Here is a 25,712-nt window from a genome sequence, read left to right as displayed (position 1 = left end):
TCCACAGTAATAAAATTTCTTAGTCTTTGAATGTATCAGTTGCAATCAAGGCCAAGAATATCCACATTATACATACAGCAAGGCTATTAAAAAAGTTTTATCGCACAGAACAAGACTGTCCCAGAAGATATGACAAATGACCAACTGGCAGAATGCCGATTTCTGGTGGCCAAATTGAGAGCAGAAGAAACAAATGGAAGGTTGGATTCTTTGGAAAAACAAAAATGCTGCAAAAGTCAATTTTGTCCAGCTGAGAATACAAATCTGGAGTAGAGAAAACTTTGGATATATTCCAAATCCTTTTTTTGTATCTATATATTACATCGACCAAGATAAGAAGATATTCAAGATTAAATTATGAGCTCAGCCAACGAGTTAATTTGTATTTTGTACAGACAACAGAGTCCTACAGCTATGAAATGGTATACTTGACAGCAACACAAATTTTCAATCTATGCAGAATGGACTTTGCATCCATCAAGCACTAAAAAAGAAAGCAGCAAATACAAAAGAAAATGAAATCAGACCATATACGATCTTGAGAATGGATGGCGTGCCAACAACTCGTGTTTGTTACTACTTCACCCAGTATTGTTAACAACCACCAGTATTTATCTGAAAATAGAGGGTCCAAAACGTCAGTTTACAGAATTTAATATCTGTCGATGACCAAAAAAACAAAAAAAAACAAAAAAAAAACCTACCTTGCATGTAGCCATCCCTTCGTTGGAACTGCGTATCATAGTATAACACAGAGGCACTTATTCTGCTTCATGTCATCTGATGCTTTTTTCTCTGTCAACAGAGACAACAAAAAAGAACATATATCACAGAATGGACATTGGCAAAGGAAATGGAAAAAAAAAAATGAATCAAACGTCCTACAGTTTTGTAAATACTGCTTTACGTTTCAATTCATGCATGTCGTTGATATGTTTAGTGAAATTTAAGCTGACCTTTCTCCTGAGCTGGTGGTTGAACAACTACATGCATGGTCGTAACTCCTCCGGGAATATCACATAATGGGCTTTTGCATTCACCCACTGTTCTGTTGTTTTCCAATATTCTTCCAGCGCTGATTAACTTGACATCTTTTACTGTCCGCGGACCATTATCCTTCTCTGTTACATAAACTAAATGTCTCAGAGAACATGACTTGAAAACTTGAAAATCAAGATTGGACCCAGGGAATCATTTAAGAAAAGATAATAGCAGATATTCTTTGACAACAGAGAGAAAGTGCACACCAGTCAGGTAGATAATCTGAAAATACAAAAACGAATTCGAGGAAAGAGCTCAAGTTCCTAATTCGATCTTATTTATTTTCCATATTTTAGATTGCATCGCAGCTTATGCTTTCAGAGTCGTCTTGAATGCTGAGAAACAGGATTTGCTCAATACTTGCTCTAGTAAGGTGTGCAAAGCTTAAAGTTCATTCAAGGTTTTGAAGTACTTAGCAAACTGTGAATGTAATAGGTCATTCTAAAAGACATGCATGAATATACTACTATAGGAAATTGGTGCGTGGAACATGTTGATTTTTATGAAATGAAAGAAGTGAATACCCAATCATTGAATAACAAACAACAAGGCATCAACGCCTCTCTACCCACAAAGATAGGGGTAAGGTCTGAGTACATCCCACCCTCCTCAGGCCCCACTTGTGGGATTACAGTGGGTTTGTTGTTGTTGTTGTAACCAACAACGTATCAGCGCATAAGAAAAGTTGAAAGGCTTGATTAGCCAGAGGTTCATGTCATCCGAACACAATCAGAGTCTACTATGTCAACTTTCTTAACCAATATCCCTTCAAGGGAAAGAAGCCTAAAACAATCTCAAGAGAAAGTGCACCACTGTTTTGTTGAAGCTGCAATATTTGAATAAAAAAATGCCAATATTTCTTTCATTCAGAGTCCCAACAAAATTTTAGCGCCTGTATACGCATTCCTTACTGATAGGATCTATCCACAGAGCTGGATATAAGTCACAAATACAGATCATAGACTATACGATCCATAGGCGATTCTTGTGAATTTGCTAAAAGCTCCAAAATAATGTTAATTGAAATCTTGGGTAATTGAAAAACTTACACACAATTAGCAGCTATTGAAGTACTAAACTAACCTTTAGGCCACTGAGCAAGAATGTTCTCCTTTAAGGTTGCTACGCTTGTAGCCGCAGAATAACTCTTGGGACCAATATCTGTTCCATCAATCAATCTAAACTTGATCTCTAATTGATCTTGAGCTGCAGACATCCTTATTCCAAATTACAAAAACTACCCCCAAAACAAGGATCTTCACTAAGATCTTCTTGAAAAAAACTGTTTAGCCTCAATTAACACAATCACTGGAACTCCCAGGACCAAAGAATTTAGTCTTTGGTTCTTGCCACTTTATGGATCTCATCAAATTCCCTAATCCCAGCCTTAAATCTTCAAAAAAAAAAAAAATTATGAATTCTTAAGAGACTATCAGATGTGAATATTGACAAGATATACATAAACCCACTCAAAATCAAATAAATAATTACACTTTCTTAGATTAGATTATCAAGAAAGGAGAGTCAACAGTATGCAATAACCAAAAGAAAGAAATTTTAACCAATAAATCACTAACTTGAGGAATCCCAAAAGTCAAATGAACATCAAAACTAGAAATTAGTTACAATTCTGCAAAAGAAAGGATCTTTAAAAAAATTAAACAAAAAAAAAATTATGCACAATTAGGCTTACTGGTAAGAGAAACTGATCTGCAAATTGTCAACTTTTTAACCAACAGAGTAATTTCATATGATTTTCTTCAAAGGCAGATGGAGCTACAAAACTGGTTTAGGAAGAAGAAAAGGAAAGGGTAGGTAATACGTGTAATGCATTAACAATAAAATAAGAAAATAAAATAATTTTTTTTTTTTAAAAAAAAAAAAAGAAGAAGGGGAAAAAAAAAGAGGAAGGAGATGAAGAAAATTCGGCAGTTTCGGAGTTTTCAAAGTCTACTCCCAATTTCTACATCTTCGCTTGGGTCAATGAAGTTAACTTTTCGCTGTTCCCTTCGCACTCTATGGAAATATCGATATTTTTCTCTCTACTTTGCTAGTAATCTACTTTTTTATTTTCTCTTTATTACTGTTACAACAATGTTTGCTTTTATTCTTCTTTTTCTTTTTGGGATTTCACTTTATGTATTTAAAGGTAAGTTAATATATATGCAATCATACATCCAAGGATAGGGTCTACTTGTTAATAAAATTAGTACAAGTTTTGAAATTATGGTTCAAATTTGTTTATTTAATTTTTATACTGATGGGAGATAACACTGACACATATATTAAATAAAATAGTCAAGGTACACATAAGGTGACTAATACACGACCAATGTCAATAAAATACATATGTATAATTGGTGAAAGACTCTTGTCCAATTGGATTGTGAGTTAATTCTTACTTAAAAAAAAAAAAAGATCTCTTGGCCCTTCCATATCCCTTTGTATATATATAATTAAATATAAATAAATAAAAGATTTGTAATATTTGAGCTGGAAAGTGTTTCTTTTTTAAAACCTTTCTTCACATAGGAATCTTTATTGCTTCTTTTTGTCCTTTGAGTGCATTTAAAGGGATTCTTCAGTTTTTTAATATTGAAAGCTACGAAACATGGCTACCCAAAAACAGGCTGGTATGATGCACCATTTGCATACATGTTTCCTCAGCATGAGTTTTTTTTTAACAATTTTTACTTTGACCTTCTAGTGATTTTCACAGTTACTTATCAAACCCATAAGTACATTAAAACCCTTACCCTAATTTTTTTTAATAATCGCGGTGTCCTTTCCACAAGATATATCATACCTCCCATCAAAGAATAGAAGAGTATTTAATTCATCCACTAAAATTGAAATTGATGGAAAGACACCACCTAATATTTTTGTCTCTCATTGAGAATTAAAGCCACACCCGTAAGTTAGGGTTAATTAATTGAAACTCGTATCTCGTGATTAGGTTAATGACCTTCCTTCATTTTCTAATCTTTCCTGAAACATAGGTACGAACGAAATGTTTTGGAACATCAAACCTCAAGACATGACAAAAACCCACGTTAATAAAAGCAAAAGGTTAGAGTGGAGAATGTTTGGTAAAAAGAATCTGCACATATCAGTTGTATATCTTGAATCATACAAAACAAGTACCAAAACAATAACCTACGGAGTTTCCCAACTATGAGATGCAAATTTCCATAGCCTACAGTCTAATATGACCAAGATGATTGAATCAAGAAACGTGGAGTAATGACAACAAAATTAACAAGGAAAAATGAAATTTTAAGTTGAAGAATCATCTCTGCAGCTAACGAGGCCAGTGCGGGAGTTAAACAGGGCGCAGCGCCTAGCTTTTCTTCTCGCAATTCACCAATTTGTATGACTGATGATGGCAATGATGAGCATTTTCCGAGACGCCCCATCATTGCCTCTTAAGCTATAGTATAATAGAGGGTGGGCTAAACCCCAGATAAGAGGCCAAAAATATTGTCCTTTGACCAATCAATAGAATTAGGCGACCAACTTCTATTTTACAGACTGAAAGAATGAATCTCATGCCCATATGCTAGAGATGCAGGTTCTCTTTTGGAGGTGACAAAGCACCAAATCTGGAAACCTGAATATATCCGGGCAATCGTCAGAATCTCCTTCTCAATTAAATTTGAAGTTCCCTAGAACCAATCAAAGTTTGCAAAGCCTGTGGCTTTCAAAATTCTCATGTGTTTTGTCCTTGAAGGAAAATCCGTCGACTACTCCAGTATGTGGCAATTCCTGATAAAATCGTTCGAGCTGTTAACAAACTTGGCCCAAAAAGGACGGAGATGCTCAAAGCCTATCTCGAGCCAAGGTTTGGCCTGGCCATTGTAATGGATTACAGCAGCCTTCTTCACATTGTCAATATTGGTCTTATTCTGATACCCCAAGCCAAGCATGTGCCACGAGGCATCAATTGGGTGAACATGACCCTTGAAAGCAATCAAAGCAGGAGGTAATGTTCCAAGCTTCCACATTGTCAAGTTTGACTTCAGATTCTACAACGATTAGATAGTTTAACAGTGTCAATTCAGAATCTGAAGATATTTGCTAAGATCAAATCGTCAATAGTTGGAAAAATAGTAAATGAAGACCCTCTCTCAACTAAAAAAATGTGCGGCCTCAAATCTTAATCACCATATTTTTTATGACTTAAGCAGGCAATTGAAGTACCCAAGTCTAATCACATAAAACCAAATCGTAAAAATGCTAATTTGGTCACAGTGTTAAAAGAAAAGGCTAAATGACTGATATGGTGTACAACTAAGAGACAGACAAACAGGAACGACAGAAGAATCGTAACACTGGCAAGATCCAAAATGTAAACACATAGATGCTAGAATTCAAATAAACTATTTTTTTCCCCAAAAATCACAAAACATAAGATCGAGTACCTCCTTAAGCCATGCATGATAAGTATTTGTAATATTCGTCTTCCTCCATGCACGTAAATCAAAGATATTCATCCCATAAGCCCATGCACAGTTTTCTGGATTCAAATTCTTTGCTATTAGGGGATGAGAAAAGTTGAAGTAATTTCTGAATCGCTTGGACATCACCCACTCATCTTCACCTTTACAAGTCTCAACTGCTCCGTTGACCTTACCATTAAGGTCGATGTCCCACAAGGGAGATAAATCGCGCTGAATTACAACATCATCGTCTAAGAAAACCACTTTGTCTAGGTTTTGGAAGAGCTGCAAAAGAGGACACCACAGAAATCTCAGATTGCTATTTGAAAATGTGCATATCTACATAAATCAGGACCGGCAAGCGAATTACACGTAAGAATCAAAGCGAGAAAAATTACAAAGCGAAATCTAAATTAAAACCTAAATGATAGAAAGTCTGAGAAAGGAAAATCAAAAAGTATTGCTACATGGAACTCTTCCAGAAAAGAAAGGAGCACCTGGAGATGCCAAACTTGGAGTTTTGGAACAAGAAGAGAATAACAAAAGAAAAGTCTGATTATAACTATGCTTCACTCTCCATAAAGAGTTTTTTAAATGACCGTGGTGTCACCAGGTCAACTTGCATGCAGCTCGACTAGCTCGACTAATTCCACAAGGTACTTGCTTCATTCTCCATAAAGAGTAATTTGAGATATACAATTTCAAATCTAGGGTGCTAAGGTCTCATTATACTGTTTTTGGGTGGGAAAGGTGATACTGAAACTGACTTGCCAATGTGGTGAAGGACATTATACAGAAGAGTTGGTTATTCCATCTTATCGACATTTGTGTGTAATGTGAATGATCACTGGAGCACAAAAATCTTACACTTTAGCAAAATCAAGAAATAATGTCTGCATAAACATTAAAATACTCATCCTATAAGCTCTGTTTATGTGTGTACACAACATTAACAATAAGAAGCCTCGAATGTCAGATAAGATTGGCTAAACTACGTCTTATGAAAGTTTTGTTAACTCAGCTTAGGTCCAGATAAGTAATGCAAATAACAGTCACTAAACTAGGCTGTATGCTTCTTCCTTAAGTTATCCAAAGTTTCTCAATCACATGCTTAAGTTTACCGTTGACTCTATTTTATATATTGGAAACTTTTTCTCACTAGGCATTATTTCACCGTCCACCTGCCTGTGAGAGAGGATGGAAGTGGAAAAGACATTGGAATTCCACCCTCCAAAATTTTGCTTGAGCGAAACAGAAGACAGTTTACAAGATATGAGAAAGTGGTACCTCTGGTAAATATATGCGAAGATGATTGAGCAAAGATATATATTTTGGACTTCTAGCCTGCAATTTGGATGCAAAAGATCGCGGAGTTGTATCACTGAGATTGGCACCTGTAATATGATTTCCATGGTAGTATTTTCGAATAACATTATGGCTCTCAACAGCTTCAAGCACTGGAACATTTTCTCTTGTCAACCAGTCAAACTGATGAACACCTTTAACCTCCACAAGAGCAGGAGTGACAGGATTCAGAGCAAACCATGAGTGCATGCCTGCATATGTTTTCTTGTCAGTGATGACATGGAAAACAATCTTTTCAGGCTTCAGAGATGACTGCACAGCAGAATTGACCACAACTGAGGCAGCCAGGATGTTATCAGTGGCCACTACAAAGTGATGCAATGAATTGTCAGATAGCAGAGGGAGTAGCTCTGGTGAAGGCAACTGTCTGCGTGCATGAGCATTCGAGGAGTACTCATCAGTCAACCGCAGCGAAAGACAGTGAATGCCTTTGGGAATTGCACTTGCAGCAAAGTGTTTATTCATCAGCTCTGCAAACTTTGATTCCCTAATATCTCTTTCAGATTTCTCCATCTGCAAAATAGCAAATTCAACGCGAAGTTCAGCTACGAAGGACTATATCTTTCTGTGCTCAAAACCAAAGTGGGGGTCAGTAAGTAACTCAACCCCAACCCTGGCCAGACGGGAAAGTCCAAGGGGAAGGCAAGAACAAATAAGCCTAATAGACATGCGCTACTAAAAAAGGCTAGAGAAGAGTGTCATGCACATACCATTCCCTTTAGCACCAAAGCAAATTCTTTTGCGCTGTACTTGTTGTTTTTCATTTCAGTAACAAGTTGACTAAAGGACTCTGGGAGCTTCAAGCCAGCAGGCACTTTCTCAGAGTTCACTTGATTGAGGATCTTAACAAAATCCTTTACCAGCCTCTGCTGAAACAGCAACAGATAAAAAATGGGATAGACTTGGTTTAGAAAAGGAATTCCATGTAAAAAGTTTACACAAGATTGGAGAGCAATGACAATAAGAGACAATGTAGAATGATGTTTACTTACCCCTGTATCATCAGTTCGTCCGAGAAGCTTTGGTCCTAATCGTCTACCTAAACAATCTGATAACCGAGGAGAAGAAAACTAAATTAAAGTTTGCAAAAGAAAAAAGATAATAATAATGAAAGTGATCCCTCATATTCAACAACATTCTGAAGTATATTGGGTGACAAAGGGAAATGTCAACTAGAAGCATCACGGCCAGGACCAACAACACTGATCATACAGGCTTCTTGGCACATTGGTACTTCGAAAATTCCCCCACCCACAACGCAAAAAGGGTCCCACCAAGGGAGCTTCTTCTTTCATCCCACAGAACAAAAAATATCATTTAGAAAAGGCATCCAATAACAACTAAGACATATGGTCAGAGCACATGATCCACGAAGAACTTCTAATCCAAGATAGCTTAATGCACCACATATAAGAAATGAACGACGTCAACTAGACTAATAGTAGTAAGCTGCATACATGAGAAGAAATTACTAATTACCATTTCAAGCATCACTATAAACAATTTGGGCTCAATCACATACTTTGCTTCCTAAAATGGACAACAAATGCATAAACAATTTCTTAATTTGACTGGAGCAGCGCAGAGTAAAATTAAAAGAAAATGTTTAAGTATTGCAACAAAAAAATCATAAATGGTGTACCATACCACTCTATTGCTTGTTTCCTTTTTTAGTGTTTGTCATCAAATTCAAATCCTAAGGGGCAAGTTAATGAAAGAAAATAATCTCAGCCTTAACTTTCCCGTAATTCCACACAATGTCAATATTAAAAGGCTTAATATATTGACAGCCCCTTAAAACTTGCCAGTAAATTTCATTTAAATTTATGTGGCTAACTTCCCTAGTTAATAGACGCTTGAGAACACGCGCAAAAGAAATTCAAAAATTTGAACCAAAGTGTCTAATAAGAACACTTTATCATGTGCTCATTTGAAACGGATTGCAGTTCAAGTGTCTAAATGAAATTTACTGACAAATTTAATGGGTTGTCAATGTATTAAGCCACGTAGAAACAACTCCAACGGCAACTCTAACTAGAGTGAAAAACAATAATTTCCAATTCAAATCAAACAACATTCAAGATACCTAATAATGTAGTACCAACATTGCCACATCAAATATGCCTAGCTACACATAAGGATCTAGGAAAATTAATAAAGGGAAAATGTGAGAGAGAAAAGAAAAAGTACCAAATGAGGAGCACTTGTTAACACCTTCAAGGGTAACAACAGCAGTGAGAATGAAGACAAATGGCAACAAAAATGCTAAGATAAGTATTGTATGGAAAATGGTTCGATATGAAAAATGACGAGCTGCGACTTTGATCTTCATTAAATCACCATAACCTCCTCCTCCATTGTTGCTGCTGCTGCTGCTCGATATTGTTATACTTCTCATGCTAGGTGAGAAGTGCAGCTGCATCGCTGCTTCTCTTCTCCACCTTAACTTCCCTCACTACCCAATCCCAATTCCAATCCACAACCCTAATAAGGCCTCTTGGATTAATATTATTATTATTATTATTATTGTTCTGTTTCGAAATTCTCAAACAATTCAAATTGAATGTTGAAATTCTTCTCACCATCAGATCCAATAACACAGCAATCAAATGATATTAAAACTGGTCTCTTACGAGACCAATGCATTTGGTAAATCACCTCAAACAAAAAACTACACCAATATGAATATACCCACAATGTGTGTGTAATTAATCTGAATATGTTATGTTGATTTATTGACTTTCTTGTATCATTTGAATCATCAACTTTGAATTTGAATCGAATAAATTTTGGGTTTGGATTTGATATTCTTTCTCTTCCCTGAGATCGGAAGATTGAATGTAGAGAGAGAAAAAAAAAATGAAGGAAATGCTTTCTACGAGTACGTGTGTGTTGCTTATGGTCTTCTTTCTAATTTTGATTATTATTATTACAGTTAATTACTCCAATGTTTCAGCTAAAATGACTCGAATAATAAGTGAGTTTAATACACAAAAAAGGCGAGAAATAAAATTTGGAAATAGCGTGTATATTTTGAGTCAAAACCGTGTGGGCTTATATAGATGGAGAATATATGCTGAGCTGGAAAAAGAGTGTCTTTGTAGAATGGAAGCTAAATTATGAGCTTGTACTAAAATTATGAGATGGAGTAGATTATATTTGCTTACCTTTTTCCGGTAAAGATATGAAAATATTACGGACATACTAGATGAGGATTGCTTACTTTTAAAATTTATGAAAATATGATAGTAATATTGTATTCCCTTCCGTGACCCTACCACTAGTCCACTACTAGGAATACGTTTCAACATATTTATTTGTTGATGAAAAATGAGTATTAGAGTTTAAATTTTAACTGGAAAAAAACATAGTTTTGACATATTGTGAATAATTATTATTTTATTTGAAATATTTCTTAATAAGACTTTTGATATTCCACCTATATTAACCAATGCTGACGGTCAAACTTCCATGGCAAAGACGAATCAAATTTTAAGTTTATGAATCGCTATAGAAGATCTCAATTCAAAAAATATATAATACTTAAGTTTACAAATAAATACTTAAAGATAGTAAAATTCTTAATATATATGATCTGAAAAAAATTACTGAATTCATATGAAATTGTATATTTACCTCTACTCTTACCGCATTTGGGATTCATGTTGGTCCCTCTTTTCTTTTATTTTTTGAGATTGATTTTGTCAAAACACATATTAAGGCTACGATTCAAATTGTGATTTTTCGAGGATAAACTATATTATACTAATTGCAATGATTTACTAAATCTTAGTTTTATTTTTGTTTGGTCCAATACTAGATCTTAGTTATTAAACTAAAGTCCGTATAAATAATTACAACCAGTAGCTTTGCTTCTGCTGGGGCCTATTAACCTTTTCCTTTGTCGTACTACTTTATACTAGAAGCTTAAGATGCATGATTAATCAGAGGTGGCAAACATGCATACTTTTTTGCTTTTTTTTATATGGATCTGAAAAAATACGAGCCACTGAACAAAGAAAATGATTGGCCAACCGTACTATATTCTACATCGAGTATGTGCCAATATTTTTCTTTTTCTTTTCACAAATATTACTCGTATTTACTTTCCAATTAACGTAAAAACTAAAAAAGATTTTTCCTATTATTATTCATTTTTCTTGTGGCAGTATATTACTATTAAGTGATGTCACATTTGAATATTAAAGAAGAATTAGTCGTGTAAGGCACGATGCATTGATATGTCTCTTTAGTGATGCAATTTTGGTGTCGGCAACGCTCATGTCAATAATGCAGTGCAAGCGACGGGTGGAAATTGGTGGAGTTGGTACAATTTAAATAAAATAACTTACGCAAAAAATTAATTTTTCACGTATAAAATAAAGATATTTTAAAAAAAATAAAACTTAAAATTAAAAGTAAAATTGTAAAAGACTACAAAACTAATTGACCTGCAAAGCGGCATCTTGAGGATCATTTATCATTGTATTTAAATTATATGTAAAGATATATTAAGAACATCTCTATGCATTCAGATCATCCAAAGTCATAAATCAACCCCTAAACTTGTCCTGATTTTCCATTTAGATCTTTTAACTGAAACGTTGACCATCTGGACCCTAGAACATAAGATAAACTGTGCCATTTGAACATAAATGCTATTTTACTGGCACGCGACGCGCGCAAGATACACGCTTTAAACAGAGCGTGAGAGATCAAATTTTTTCTTTTTTAAATTTTTTAATCATTAAAAATTAATTTTAACAAAAACTCTATTTTAAAATCTATTTAAATAATTAAAAAAAATTGAAAAACCCAACCCATACTCTCCGATAAGCCACTTCGCCGCCACCGCTGCTCCACTTCAAATCTATTTAAACAAATCTCCGACGAAAAATGGCACCATTTTTTTAATTATTTAAATAGATTTTGAAGCGGCGGAGGCAGCAGCGGCAGTGGCGGCGGTGAAATGGGCAATCGGAGAGGATGGGTTGGGTTTTTGTATTTTTTTAAAATTATTTAAATAGATTTTAAAATTAATTTTTTGTTGACATGACTTATTTTTATTGGTCTATTTTTCCAACAAAAAATTACACGCATGTGCCAAGCTGGCACGAGGTGTTCAAATGACACAATTTATCTTGGTAAAATTTCTCAAATGACTATTACCAAAATTCTCTTTTTTAATATTACCATTGTAGCTAAAAATCCCGATTTGTGTATGTTTTTATGTATTTGTTGCTTGCAAATACATGAGCATCGATAAAAAAAGGAACATGCTCCTTTATTTTAGGCTATAACGGTGGTGGTATTAAATGAGAAATTAAGATATTTTTTACCTTTTTTTCCACAAAATCTCCTGTAATATTCCCTTTCCTTACACGTTTCTCTTCCATGCATTCTTCAACATTCAAACGTAAAAATTCAAATTTCAAATTAAATCTTCAACAGCTTTCGAAAATACATTGACAAAACAAACACGATCAATCAACACCAATGTATTTGAAGTTTTCAATATTGATTTCGTTTTTTATTTACCGATGTATTTGATAGCATAACTAATGTATTTGACGTTCCAATCAAACTCCATGTATTTTATATTAAATATCATGTATTTGTGTGAGTAACAATTTGCATCACCCATGTATTTAGTGGCAATGTATTTGAAGTTTTCAATATTGATTTCGTTTTTATTTACCCATGTATTTGATAGCATAACTAATGTATTTGAAGTTTCCAATCAAGAGACATGTATTTTAAATTAAATCTCATGTATTTGTGTGAGTAATAACTTGCATCACCCATGTATTTGATGGGATTAATTTGAACAAAATACATAAATATATAGAAACTTACCATGTATTTGCACCAATTGTATTTAAAACTAGATGAACTCGATGGAATTAATTTGAACAAAATACACAAATATATAGAAAAACTTACAAAAATACACCACCAACCACAACAATTGGTAGTTATATCATAGAACATACACAAATACATATATTTTTCGTCTTCTCAAAACCCTAAAAACTTTCTCTCCCTTCTCTAGTGTGGAGCCGCCATAACCACCACCATGGCTTGAAGAAAAACAATCAATTCCACCAAGTTGATTTTGTGGAAGAATAATAACACAAATAGTTTTGAAAATTTCATGAAACAAAGGAGATGGGATGAAGCGTGAAGATTTTTAAACTTCTTTTTTCCTTTTTTTGAAAAAAGAAGAAGAAAGAATACGATTTAATCTTCTTGATTGGTGAGAATGGAAGTGATATTTTTGCACAAAGGGTGAAGAGAGGAAGAAGACGATCATAAAAGGTAAGAAGTTATGAAAAAGGAGAGAGAATGATAATGTATATTAAGTGATTAATATTGTTACCATTAAAAGTGGGATATGGGATTGGGGTGCTAATTTTTAGGTGTATTTGTGAAATGATAATTCAAAAATTGTGTAGCTATAATAGTTAAATTAGAAAAGTATTTAGTTATTATTAGTAATTAAAATAAAAGGTAGTTATTAGCACTAATTATGTATTAGAAGTAGCTATAACGCGTAAAAATTCCATTTATCTTATGTTCGAGGGTTCAAATATGGCCAACGCTTCAATTAGACACTTTTGAAAAATCGTGACAACGCACTTGAAACGCGCTATTATACTGAGAATATTTGCCTTTATAAAATCAATACATGCGAATATTTATACATGATTATATACCGACTAAGGATCATACATATAAGAACCACCTTTTTATATCTTTTTCTTTTCTTTTTTTTTGTTTAAAATTTTGTAACATTCTACGTTTTATCGATCTCGTTAAAAAATGAATTAATCTTTCTTTTTAAATTCTAATCAGAGAATCTATCTAATAAAAACATTATTGTAAATATTTGAATACAATACTCTTATGCACACAACATGTCATTGGTAACATTTTTTTGGATTTTTTTTCTTTCTCCAAAGCAGGGCTACACATGTATGAATGAGGAATATTCCGAGCTTAAAACGGCTATTGGAATGTGCTATTATAACTGTTGATTAAGCTTGTTGAATTATGTAAAATATTTATTTAAAAAAGAAACATAAAATCACTAATTTCTAACAACTGTTCAAATCTTTAAATTTGCAAAGAACATGTAGCCTTTTCCAATATTCAAGATTGATTGTACGGCAAGAACATGTTGAACCATCACAAAAATAAAATAAAGAAACAGTTTTCGTTATGCAGAATAAGACCAAATTTGTTGTCCAGTAGTAATTAAAAGGCATGCTAATCAGATTCTTAAAATCATTAGGATTTATATAAAGTAATATTCAATTCAAAATTGAATTTCTTATTTGTCAAAAGGAAAGAGACAGAAATATTACTTTTCTAAATGTTCAGGTCTAATGAATTTCAAGACTTATTTTTCCCTATACGAGAAAACTAAATAGACCACAAACCCAAATGTCTTAAAGCTTAACTTTGGTGACGAGCACTGCAAATCTTTTTCAATGGGATGAGGCTTTCTACATAAGTGTAAATGCCCTCGTCAATCCAATCATTTACCGTAGGCCACAAAATTTTCACATATTTCCCGCTATTATTCCTAACGTCATAACAATAACATAACCGATCATTAGTCGAAGCACTTAACTTGCTCACGAAAATTAGTATCTCACCATTACAAAAACTGCAGATTTCATAAGCATCGAACCCCACTTGTGAAGAAAAGCTAACGATATGACTATGCCATTCCTCCTTTTGAGTATTTTCTAAAATCCACAAATTCACGTTGTTAGAGAAACAACGCTGGACGGCTAATTTGCCCTTCACCTCTATTAGCTCGTAATCATCGTGTGAAGCATTCCACAATTTAATAGTTTTGAAATTTTCAGCTTTAACATCGAATGCAACTATGAATCTTTTTGAGTGAACGAAAAAATAGATAACTCCACAAATACAAATTCCCCTTTTATGTGGGAAAAAATCAACCGTACTTTTAACCTCTCTCCAATATTCCTTCGATCCTAAAGTGAAAACCCAATTTTTCGTGCACTCTCTTGAAACACAAAGTGTCATCAAAATCTTATATTTCTTTTCTTGTGGTTCATAACCTAGAAAATAGAAACATCCATAGAATGATGAAAGATAAAATTCACGCAGGCAGCGAAGAGGATAAAGTTGTTTCACTCGGGGAAGAAGTCTTACTTCTCTTGTACCGGGATTGAAAATTCTAACAGGCTCTGTCTGTTCCACCCAAAAGTAGAACAAACCATTAGCGTACGATAAGTGATCGTATAAAAAATCAAAATTACATGTAGACACTTCTCCATCTTCCTTCATCTCCATACTATAAAAACCTTTACTTACTGGCACGAAAAATTTGATTTCATTACGGCTAGTACTCCTAGAGCGACGTCGATGGATATCCATCAAATATGATTCTGACACAAGAGAATTGAAAAATCTAGAAACGCACTTGAAACGCAATAAAGACTTTACAGGAAGCCGTGAGAATATTTCAACTGTGATATCGTTGGAAAAAATTGTAGGGTTTGTCGCCGTAGTTTTCATCTTCTTCATCGTGTGAAGGCCTGACATTAGGGTAAATCTTTCTTTCTTTTTCTATTACTTACTCTTATAAAGTCAGAGCTAGTTATTATATTATAAAACATGAAAATTGACACCAAAAAGGAAAAGAAAAAGTAACCGGAGAGAACTTTTGACTATGTACTTAATTTAATATTTAGGTCACAATTAAATATAATCATATTTCACCAGAAACAAAAGATATTAAAGGCAAGTAGAATCCTACTTGTACTCTAACTAAAGTTATTTCAGAGTTCCAAATTTATTCACTATTGATATTTTCATGCAAAATTCTCAACATTATCGTCTAAATCACCGATGAGGGTTTTGGCTCATTTGTATATGGAAATATATTAGGTTCCAAAAATCTCTTGGTTGTAGGTCTTTCTTGATTTGAAAAGGTCCTTTGCAATTCTGAACTACTTGAGCTCTCTAATTCAAAAAGGCTTACATATATACTAATTATGCAGATTGAATACATAGAGAATTGGAAGGGGGAAAAAAAAAGACTAAACTTAAATGACATTATTAAACCATGTAAATCTTTTGCATCTTTGATGCAAATTTAACATATAACAGAGCATATCAAGATTTTGAGTGGACATTATACACTGAGGGCATAGCTGTGTTTACATCAAATCAATAAAATTAACCTTAGCAGTTAAAAATTAAAGTGAAAATACATATCACTTAACCATAGTTATGTACAAAATGTGTATATGAAAGACACGTGTCTTACATGCATTAATTTGGTCTAAATGCTTGGTGCGGGTAAGTTTTACTGCCATTCATTCCCATGGTACTAGTATGATGAGAAATTTTACCATCGCGGAAACGATCTGGCAAACTCCAAAAACAAATATGGTCCTAAACCAAAGAAGAAAATTTATTGGCATTCAATGTTTGCATCAAACAAATGAATGCAAGACGTGTACTTTGCATATAAACTTCTATCAAGCAAGAGTTAAACGATTTATATTCTCGTTTTAATTTGAAACCACTATGATTAAATTATTTGGTTTGATATAAACACTAACATGAAAGTGTCTTTATAACCCTCCCACTAACATAGTAACATGCGGGGACCTGCTACCAGAATAATCCCATTATCATATAAATAATGCAAAGCACATGCTTTTCACAAGGATGCTAGCAAGGTATGGACAAAGTTATGAAAAGAGTTGGTTACTGGTGATTTATTCAGGCTGATGCAGGTGTTGTTCCATTTTCTGGCTTCAAAGTAGCATGCTGACAGCCAAGAATAATACTTCTTCGAGGCCACTTCATTTAGGTGTCTTAGTTGCTGCTAAGAAAAGTGGCCCCTCCCTAAATGGCCATTTACTAAGTTAGTGTACCAGCTGATATACATTTAGCTTAACGAATCATCATCATGAGTCATAAATCCATTTGCTTATAGAAAACGAAAGCAACAATCATACATTAAAAATAAATATATATGTAAAGCTTGGACTTCCGATTGCTTATTGATCTTCAGTGGGGATCTTCATAGCTCAATTGGTTGGCTACTTGAACTTTCACCTTGTTGGTGAGGGTTTGATTCCCCCACCTTGTAACCCCCTCCCCCATTTCCCGTTTCCCTACCCCTACGTAATACAAGGAAAAAAAAAAAAAAAAAAAGGACAGCCCAGTGCACCTTCTCTCTATGCGGGATCCGGAAAAGGCCGGACAACAAGTGGCCATGACGTTTGGTCTTACCTTGCATTTCGCAAGAGAGATGGGACATTCATGAATTCCACATGCTTCAACCCGTGACCTCCGAGTCAGTTGACCATTTTCAACTGAATTTTACCAGTTACGCCAAGACTCCCCTTCCCCTACCCCTATGTAATAATTTTTTTTTTTTTTAAAAAAAAAAGGATTTTCAACCTTCTCTTCCCATAGTGACTCGAGCTATGTGAATTCTTGAAGTTAAATGGTAATTTCAACTAGCTTCAATCTCAGGACATGAACTGTTGTGATTGACCGATGGTATAAAACCAATCCACCTTGCAATTATACATCGAGCTGGTATGAGGAGCACTGCAGAAATATAATTACAATAGGAAATTCAAGGAGGTCATAAACACCATCGGACACTAAGACGGCTAGCTTTCATCCTATTGTTGCATAATTCTCGGATGTTTCCCTCACCTGAAACTCTCGTTTGACTGTATTTGCAAGGAAACTAAAAGAAATCACCTACTTGTCATCCAATGACACTTTGAGCAGGCGTCTTTACTAGTCCGACTTCATTCATCAGAAGTCTCACATTCTCTGCATCTTTCCATCTTCCAACTGCAGAATAGATCTTCCCCAACAGTATATAATTCCCGGTGTTCTCTGGCTCTAGCTTAAATAGCCACCTTGCAGCCAATTCTCCCAGTTCCACATTTTCGTGTATCACACAGGCACCTAGTAGTGCACCCCAGATGGCATGACTTGGTTCAAAAGTCATAGTTTTAATAAGTTCATATGCTTCCTCAAGTCGGCCAGCCCGACCAAGAAGATCGACCATACAGGTATAATGATCTGTTCTAAGACTATCAGAGTGATTTCTAAGCATGAAATTAAACAAACAAAGACCATCATCCACCAAACCAGCATGACCGCAAGCATGCAAAACCGAGGTGAAAGTGACTTCGTTAGGTTTGACCCCAGATTGCACCATCTCATTAAACAGTGACAAAGAAATCTCGCCATGCCCATGCATCCCATAACCAGCTATTAACGTACTCCACAAAATTATGTCCCTTTCTTTCTTGGGTATCCCATTGAAGATCTTGTGACCATTATCTAAGTTTCCACATTTTGAGTATATATCAACTAAACCAGTAGCTACCTCAGTTCTTGTAACAAATCCGGATCTTACAAGATAGCTGTGTATGCTCAACGCTTGCCTGAGATCAGCTTCAATGGCAAATGCAGGAAGTACACTTTTCAGGGTTGCATCATTAGGTTTGACAGCCTCTGACAACATGAACTTGAAAAGCTCTATCGCTTCTCTTGCAAGCTCATTATGAAGGCACCCAGACAAAATCGCATTCCATGGGACAGTCCTCTTCTTGCTCGTCTTTGCAAACACCTGATAGCCAAGTCTAAAACAATTGCATTTAGCATACATGTCAATAAGGCCAGTTTCTACATTAACATCAGCTTGAAGGTCCTGCCTGATAGCCCAGCCATGCAGGCATTTACCAAGCCTCAAATGAGGCAAACTAGCACATGCAGCAAGAAGGGATGCCAGAGTTACTGCATTCGGCCTTACACCTTCAAGCTGCATCATTTGAGAAAACCATAGTGCATTGTTTACATCGCTATCTAAAATGAGCCCGTGGATCATTGTAGTCCAAGTCACCACATCTCTATCACTCATCTTCTCAAAAACCAACCTTGCCTCATCAATTCTACCACACTTAACGTACATATCAATGACAGCATTCCGAACAGACAAATTGTCCCAAAAACCTACTTCTTCGATCAGCGAGTGAACCTCTCTACCCATCTTAAAGTCCTTCAGAGACCCACACGCAGGCAACACGGAAAGCACAGTGGCACAATCAGCGTCGACACCACCATCTTCCATTCTCCTGTAAATCATTAGGGCTTCCTTGGGACTATCATTTCTGCAATACCCACTGATCATAGTGTTCCAGGTCACAACGGTTCGGGTCTGCATTGCATCAAAGACCTTCCTAGCACCCTCTTTATCTCCACAACTCATATACATGGACAAAAGTGAATTTCCCACAAAAGTATCCCACATATAACCACTTATAACAGTCAACCCATGAATAGCAACACCTTGCTGAAGTAAGAACAAATCACTACACGCCCTAATAACATACGGAAATGTATGCCTGTCAGGTTTGTGTTTATCCGATCGAAGCATTTCACCGAAGAGTTTGAGTGCAATGTTAGGGAACCCCTTTTGGGTGTACATTCTTATCATGGACCTGTATGAGAGCAAAGTTCTGTGAGGCAATTCATCGAACACTTTGCGAGCGTAGGAAGTGTGACCAGAGAGTGCATATGCTGCTGTAAGGAGAGAAAGCAAATGGGATTGAAGGAGGCCAAGGGTAATGGTATGGGCATGGACTCCTTTGGTGCTTCTTAAAGATTTGGTTTTGGCGCAGTGTTCTAAGAGAGACTTGCATTGTTCTGCTGTGGTAGTTGTTTCAATGACTCGTTTAAAGTGCGTCAATTTCTTGGACACTGGTAGAGATGGGACATTCATGAATTACAACATGTATGTCTTTTCTGCGCTACAAGCAGTTGACCATTTTCTCACTGAATTTAGTTCCCTCTGTTTGTATGACCTCTTTTCTTGTTTTTGGTCTCACTCTTCGGTTATGGTAGGTCAGCTTGTTGGTTAAACTAGTATACTATATGCAAAACAAGTACAAGTACTCTCCTAATAGTACTCACTTCTTACCAAAATGATGTTTTGTTCTCCAAAGTTAATTTAGCCGAGTTTTAACACATGAAAAGTTCAAATATTTAAAAGTTACTTACCAAATTATTACAGAGGATATTTTTCATATTGCAAGTACCAAAAAAAGGTTTTACACGAAAATAGTTTAGTCAATGTTACACATAAATTGATCCTCGACAAGTAAAATATGAGAAAGGTACTTTTAACTTTTTTTTTTTTTGGTTCTCTTTCAAATCAATCTGCAAGTTATCTGATGGAAATTCTACATATATTATCAGCTTGGACATACATTTCACAAGTTAACACTATCAAATTTGGGAGGGTTTAGGCTCTTGGACTCTAGATTAGATCAACTTAGAGTGACTCCCTTGTTGAAACTTCAACACATATAAAAACCTTTTTGACTTTTCTTGAGCTGATTACATTTGAGTTTGTTTATGCATCCTCAACATTCTTAGCAACAAAAGATAGAAATAAAATGACCTCTAGTTTTGGGGACACAAATTTGCTCAGAAGTTTGATTTATTTCATATGTTACAATGACACCAGCTCTCCAAGAAATAGCCACTTGTTGAATAGTATGTTACCTCTTCAACAATCATCATTAAAGACTTCAGAATAAGGCTAATACACACCCAAAAGATCTCCCATTCACACCACTATGGCAGAGAAGAAAACATCCAAAATTAGATACTACAGAACAGATGAAACCTAAAAGTACTCATCTAGACAACTCATCACTAACAATTACAAATAATTCCCAAGAATTGCAGAAGTCTAACTTCCACCTAATTGTCAATGCTCAACAAATCCTACAGTAGAGCAAAGTTCAAATCTTGACATCTAGTTGGGAACCTACTATTCAATTGTCAAAAAGACATGAACTGTCCATGATCAAACCTAACAGTAGTCATCTAGATCAATCATCACTAACAATTACAAAATACTTCCCAAGAGTTGCAGAAGCTCAAATATCCGCCTAATCGTCAATGCTCAACAAATCCTGCAGGGAGAACAAAGTTGGAAGCTACAATTCAGTTTTCAACGATTTTGACACCCTTTTTCCTGTTGACATAATCAGCAGCTCTACCTTCCATCTTCACAGGCAATGGTGCTGAGAACAAGAAACTCTCAGTTTCATTCTCATTTGCATTCTCATTCTCATCTCTCACATTCCTCCTTTCATAATAACCATTATCTTTTCTTGAAATATAATCTGGATCCATTATTTCATTATCACTACTCCCGCTAGACCCTCCTCCATCTTCTTCCTCATCAACTTCAGCACCATCCTTGGATAAAATTCCGATTTTTTCAACTCTTTTGCTAAGGTTTTTCATCAGTTCTAACTCAGCATCATATGATTCTTGCCCATTCACATTCTCTGCAAAGCTCACAGATTTCTTTTGTTTGGGTTTAAGCCGACCTTCATCCCTATTTCTTAAAACCCCAGATTTTCCAACTTCAGACATTCTAGGCTTTTGGTGCTCCCCCTCTTCATCTTCCTCTTCAGATTCATCAACAAATTTATCAATGGCTTCGTTACTATTTGTGCCCAATTCCATTCCGGCATCACTTGAAAAGACTCGAGCTTTATTGCCATTTCTCACTTTCTTCACTATTCTCCTTGAAATTACTGTAACCCCATTAATTACCTTCAGAAATCGAGTCAGTTCGTTGCTTATTGACCTTTTACCATCTCTAATTAGTTGATCATCGCCCTGCAAAAAAAGAACCCATTTTTCAATATTTTCGCATTATTCAATGGTGAAGTCAGGAATTTCAATAAGATATTTAAGATTTACTAATATTAATGTATAAAAAGTAACATTTGATCTATATAAGGCAGCATAATTTTGTAACCAACGGGTTGTGATTCCGCCACTGATCTATTCATGTAGGGTTATGATGATAATTGATAAGTGGGGCTGATTTCTCAAATTGTCACTCAATCAAAAGTTATTATCTCAGAAAGTCACATTTTTTCTTATATCAATTTCCTCCAACAAAGAAAGTGACTTTATAAGATAAAAACTACTAATTGAGTGACCATCTGAGATATCAACTCGATCGATAATTGTGCAAAACAGCAATTAGGGCTTGATTAATTACCTGAATCGAGTCAAGTTTAACAAGTAAATCCATAGCTCTGCGAGAAACAGTGTGAGTATGAAAAGGGGTTTTAGCAGAAACAGAAGATTTAAGAATATTGAGAGTTGTTTTAATGGAAGCCAGTTGTTTTAGCTGCCTGAGGGTTCTCGATCTACGAGCAAGGAATGCTCTGAAGTGCGCTTGAATAGTACGCGCCGCCGCATCGCGTAGGGATTGACGAGACGAAGAAGAAGAGGAGCTTCGTCGGACGGAAAGGGTAGATTCTAGGGCTGCGATCCGACGTAGAAGTGACGTAACAATGCGGTCAGTTTGTTGGTCAGGTAATTTATTGGATTCTTGAAAATAGTGATGATTGGATTCTTGAAAATGGTGAGTGGGTTCACATTGGCATGGGGTATGGGGGTTGTAGGGTGGTGGGGGTGGGGTTGGATGGGAAGCATAGAAGTGAGGGGTATGGGGTGGGGTTGCGGGGTAGTGGGTATAAGGGGGAGTGGAGTGTGGATTTGGTGGTGGAGGGTGAGGGTGTTGAGGGTATGGGGTGGGAGTGGGGGTGGGGTGACAAGAGTAGCAGTAACAGATGGTGGTGGAGGCGGCCGTAGGGCAGGGGTGGTGGTAGTGATGGTGAGAAGCCATTTTCCGAAAGGGTATATTTGAGGGTAAAGTGAAGACGTGTTTGACTCGACGTTTTGGTTTAAGTGAGAGAGACGTTGTTGATATGATCGTCCGACTGTGGCTAAAGTCTAGAAACTTTATTACTCCCTCCATTCCAAAATAAGTGTTCTTTTAGACTTTTTATTTTATTTCAAAATAAATAGTATTTTAAGATTTTAAGAAAAAATTAATCTTATTTTTTCAAACTTACCCTCATTTATATTTAAGAATCATTAAATAATTTTTCTTTTTCTAAGCATTAATTGGGGGTAAGTTAGTAAAAATTCTCATAATTTTCTGTAAGTAAATAATTTTTTAAATTATTAAATGATAATTTAAAAAGAAACTACTATGGAATGGAGTACTATTATAAAAAAACTCATAAATAGTTAAGGTTTAGAGGGTAATTACAAAATGTAGCTATAATTTATGCATTTAAGAAACGAATTTATAGTTTTATCAGTACATATAATTACGTTGGATTAACTGAAATCGTGGGTATCTATTATATAGTACATAATGTATAAACTAAAATCACTTGAAAGAATTGTATAAGTGCATATTGTATCGGTGCATATTGATACGCTTTGTATTGTGTATTTCGCTGCAAAACCCAAACTGTGGCTACATTTCATAATTTTTTAAAATAGTTACATTTCATAAATATAGTGAAAATATTTGACACCGGGTTGTAATTTTTCCAACTTAAAAGTCGCACAAACTTTCATTTTCAAAAATATTCTTTTCTCAAGCACCTGCGAAGCGACAGTGGCAGCACCAAGCTGGCCCACAACTGCAGTTCCTACCTGTCTGCTGTCAACTGAAAATTGGCTATTCAAATCGCTTTGATTTGTGGAGTTCTTATATATGGGAATAAAATAATTCGACTATATTTCAATTTCAAATTAGTTGCAGCAAGCTAAGGTTCAGAAATCATTATTTGCCTAATTTCACTTGGAGCCCCTTTAAGGCTCAAAATCTGATCTAATCACTAAGCACATACTTATCTTTGACTGAAGTCAAAAGTTAAACACACTTTTTGCAAAGTGAAAGATTAATTTTATAGCCTTCCAGCCATAAAGAAAAGGACACTAGAGCTCATCAGATCAAGAGACGTCAATTGGCAAATTTCTGTAACTGGTTTATACCTAAACAATCACCAAACGCCAGATGCTTCTTTTTCATTAATCTTATCTTATATTTATATATAAAAAAGGAATATCATCTCAACATTAAGTTTTGTCAAGATTGTCAGTATACAAAATTTCTTACACCATAAGGTAATTTTAAAGGTAATTATTCAAAGTAACCTTCTAATTATAAAAGTATTACCTTTTCTAAACAATTTAATTTAGAAAAGAAAAAAAAAACTTTTAAGACAAGATGAATCCTACTTATACTGTAACCGAAATGTTTCAAGCTGTACTTGTAATTAGAATTATTTCTTTTTCCAAATTTATGACTTTTCCTCATAGTTCTATTCAAACTCCATATTGTCAAAATCGATTAAATCACTGATTTAGGTTTCAATTCTTTTAGTTCATGGAAAACATAATTAGGTTTTAATAAAATGATTCCAAGATTTTCTGTAATGTTCGCCTTAATTACGACGTAATAAATGAGGATCATTGGTGATAACCAATAGTTTAAGCAAATAAACAGAACAATCCCGCACCCCCACCCTTTTTTTTTTGTTAATAATGTAGTCTCAAAATAGACTTATTTTTAAACTCAATCTCAATTTTTTTTTTAAATAACTTGAGAACAAAAAATTACAAAGAACCTATTACTTTTTTTTTTTTCAAAGAAAAACTATCTAATTAAAAGAGTTTTACTTCAACAAGAATTAAAAAATCTATTAACTCTATGTAATTTAACAAAATTCATTCATAATGACCAATTTTGTTATTTACGAACAAAAATCGATACAAAAAAAGTTGTAAACTAAAAACTAATATAAATCGATTAACTATATTAAAATAAACTATATATAATTTCAACAAATATAGTTGCATCTTTTAGCAAAAAAACTATAAAAAAAGTGTATCAAAATTCATTTTATAAAATTTTAATTTCTTTAAGGTAAAATAAATTTTATATAATTATTTTTTATTGAATTTGGGTAAGAAAACAAAATATAAAAGGTGACATAGGAAAAAAGAAAGACAATATAAAGGCTAGCTAGTTGACTACCAATCAACATTAACTGACTTTTGTTGGCCAATACTCTGTTCTTTGTAGCATAGGAGGAAAATTGGTCAAAAGTAACAAAATACAGCATGCAGCGTGTCTAAAGAGGTTCGATCCCGCATTCTAAAAGTGTAATTGAACCCACTTGACCGCTGCGCCAGAGCCAAGCTTTGTGTCAAGTGGATTCAAAAGGTTTTATATATTAAAATGTAATGATGATTTTCTTACATAAAAGTAAATTCTGAGACCAAGTGTTCAATTGAATCCACTCTGCACCACGTGGGTCCGCCCCCGGGTTTCAAAGAATTTATTTAAGTAATTGGAAAAGTCTAAGTACGCGGTGTACCGACACAGAATATGAATATATCAGAGAAATAAAGGAACCTTAAATAACATTGACTTCATTCGCATCTTTTGCCGGAAATTGATAATAAAACAAATTGAAAATCGGTCATGTCATCCGTTGCGTATGACAAGTCATTGCAACACCCCTTTCTCCTTTTTTTACCTTTAATTAAATGATTGAGAGGCAAGAGAAAACTAAAGAGTAACTAAATCATCCTTTTATGATTGAGAGACCATGGAAGACGCCGGCTTGAAGAGGTGAGAGAAAGCAGAGGAAAAAAATAATAAAAAATTAAGGAAAATAATTAGAATAGGTCAAGACCCTATATCAAGCTAAATTACCTGATTGCCAGAAAAATGCCAGACATCAGATGTCACACAAAACTTAACTCATCTAATGAAGGAGTTTAAGTTTTGTGCACTATCGGTGTACACGTTTTTTACTCCATCAGGTAATTTTAACCTACTACAGCAGGTCACCAACTATTCCTTAATTATTTTCCTTAAGCTTTTTATTAGTTTTTCCTCTTTTTTTCTCACCTCTTCAAACCGTCGTCTTTACCTTT

The 25,712-nt window shown here is 34.8% G+C and overlaps 5 protein-coding genes across 6 annotated transcripts; all 5 read right to left on the bottom strand.

Annotated features, from left to right (window-relative positions):
* Positions 1-265: 265 nt before the first annotated feature.
* Positions 266-3,057, bottom strand: LOC132047029 (membrane-anchored ubiquitin-fold protein 2-like). Its single transcript, XM_059437908.1, has 5 exons — positions 2,735-3,057; positions 2,125-2,434; positions 957-1,121; positions 705-795; positions 266-615 (listed from the first exon to the last, which is right to left on the bottom strand). Exons 2-4 carry the CDS (start codon positions 2,255-2,257, stop codon positions 740-742), a joined length of 354 nt encoding a protein of 117 aa, XP_059293891.1. The 5' UTR covers positions 2,258-2,434; positions 2,735-3,057; the 3' UTR covers positions 266-615; positions 705-739.
* Positions 3,058-4,126: 1,069 nt separating this feature from the next.
* On the bottom strand, positions 4,127-9,809 carry LOC132047028 (probable galacturonosyltransferase 13). 2 transcript variants are annotated; one of them, XM_059437906.1, is made up of 6 exons: positions 9,036-9,809; positions 7,838-7,893; positions 7,556-7,714; positions 6,768-7,358; positions 5,463-5,765; positions 4,127-5,066 (listed from the first exon to the last, which is right to left on the bottom strand). In XM_059437906.1, the coding sequence occupies exons 1-6, from the start codon at positions 9,265-9,267 to the stop codon at positions 4,785-4,787; spliced, it is 1,623 nt and encodes a 540-aa protein (XP_059293889.1). In that variant the 5' UTR covers positions 9,268-9,809; the 3' UTR covers positions 4,127-4,784. The 2 variants fall into 2 exon arrangements, with proteins under 2 accessions (XP_059293889.1, XP_059293890.1); XM_059437907.1 differs by having other exon boundaries at positions 7,556-7,711; positions 9,036-9,805.
* A 4,401-nt stretch (positions 9,810-14,210) lies between these two features.
* LOC132048357 (putative F-box protein At1g32420) lies at positions 14,211-15,432 on the bottom strand. The gene has a single exon (XM_059439266.1). The coding sequence runs from the start codon at positions 15,426-15,428 to the stop codon at positions 14,304-14,306; it is 1,125 nt and encodes a 374-aa protein (XP_059295249.1). The 5' UTR covers positions 15,429-15,432; the 3' UTR covers positions 14,211-14,303.
* A 1,856-nt stretch (positions 15,433-17,288) lies between these two features.
* On the bottom strand, positions 17,289-19,666 carry LOC132047027 (pentatricopeptide repeat-containing protein At5g39350). Its single transcript, XM_059437905.1, has one exon. The coding sequence runs from the start codon at positions 19,648-19,650 to the stop codon at positions 17,623-17,625; it is 2,028 nt and encodes a 675-aa protein (XP_059293888.1). The 5' UTR covers positions 19,651-19,666; the 3' UTR covers positions 17,289-17,622.
* A 1,162-nt stretch (positions 19,667-20,828) lies between these two features.
* Positions 20,829-22,696, bottom strand: LOC132047026 (BAG family molecular chaperone regulator 8, chloroplastic). Its single transcript, XM_059437904.1, has 2 exons — positions 21,961-22,696; positions 20,829-21,569 (listed from the first exon to the last, which is right to left on the bottom strand). The coding sequence occupies exons 1-2, from the start codon at positions 22,591-22,593 to the stop codon at positions 20,883-20,885; spliced, it is 1,320 nt and encodes a 439-aa protein (XP_059293887.1). The 5' UTR covers positions 22,594-22,696; the 3' UTR covers positions 20,829-20,882.
* Between the last annotated feature and the right edge of the window lie 3,016 nt (positions 22,697-25,712).

The sequence above is a fragment of the Lycium ferocissimum genome, chromosome 2 (genome assembly GCF_029784015.1).
Source record: "Lycium ferocissimum isolate CSIRO_LF1 chromosome 2, AGI_CSIRO_Lferr_CH_V1, whole genome shotgun sequence".
NCBI lineage: Eukaryota > Viridiplantae > Streptophyta > Magnoliopsida > Solanales > Solanaceae > Lycium > Lycium ferocissimum.
This window is presented reverse-complemented; position numbering and strand designations above follow the sequence as displayed.

Excerpts from the sequence above, each read along its gene's own strand:
- LOC132047029 (XM_059437908.1), bottom strand. The coding sequence starts at position 2,257 with ATGTCTGCAGCTCAAGATCAATTAGAGATCAAGTTTAGATTGATTGAT. Across the intron at positions 1,122-2,124 it reads TCTTGCTCAGTGGCCTAAAG|AGAAGGATAATGGTCCGCGG; the intron begins GTTAGTTTAGTA and ends TTTATGTAACAG. Across the intron at positions 796-956 it reads ACCACCAGCTCAGGAGAAAG|AGAAAAAAGCATCAGATGAC; the intron begins GTCAGCTTAAAT and ends CTCTGTTGACAG.
- LOC132047028 (XM_059437906.1), bottom strand. The coding sequence starts at position 9,267 with ATGCAGCTGCACTTCTCACCTAGCATGAGAAGTATAACAATATCGAGC. Across the intron at positions 7,894-9,035 it reads TAACAAGTGCTCCTCATTTG|ATTGTTTAGGTAGACGATTA; the intron begins GTACTTTTTCTT and ends CTCGGTTATCAG. Across the intron at positions 5,766-6,767 it reads TTCGCATATATTTACCAGAG|CTCTTCCAAAACCTAGACAA; the intron begins GTACCACTTTCT and ends CCTCTTTTGCAG.
- LOC132048357 (XM_059439266.1), bottom strand. The coding sequence starts at position 15,428 with ATGTCAGGCCTTCACACGATGAAGAAGATGAAAACTACGGCGACAAAC.
- LOC132047027 (XM_059437905.1), bottom strand. The coding sequence starts at position 19,650 with ATGAATGTCCCATCTCTACCAGTGTCCAAGAAATTGACGCACTTTAAA.
- LOC132047026 (XM_059437904.1), bottom strand. The coding sequence starts at position 22,593 with ATGGCTTCTCACCATCACTACCACCACCCCTGCCCTACGGCCGCCTCC. Across the intron at positions 21,570-21,960 it reads TTAAACTTGACTCGATTCAG|GGCGATGATCAACTAATTAG; the intron begins GTAATTAATCAA and ends CTTTTTTTGCAG.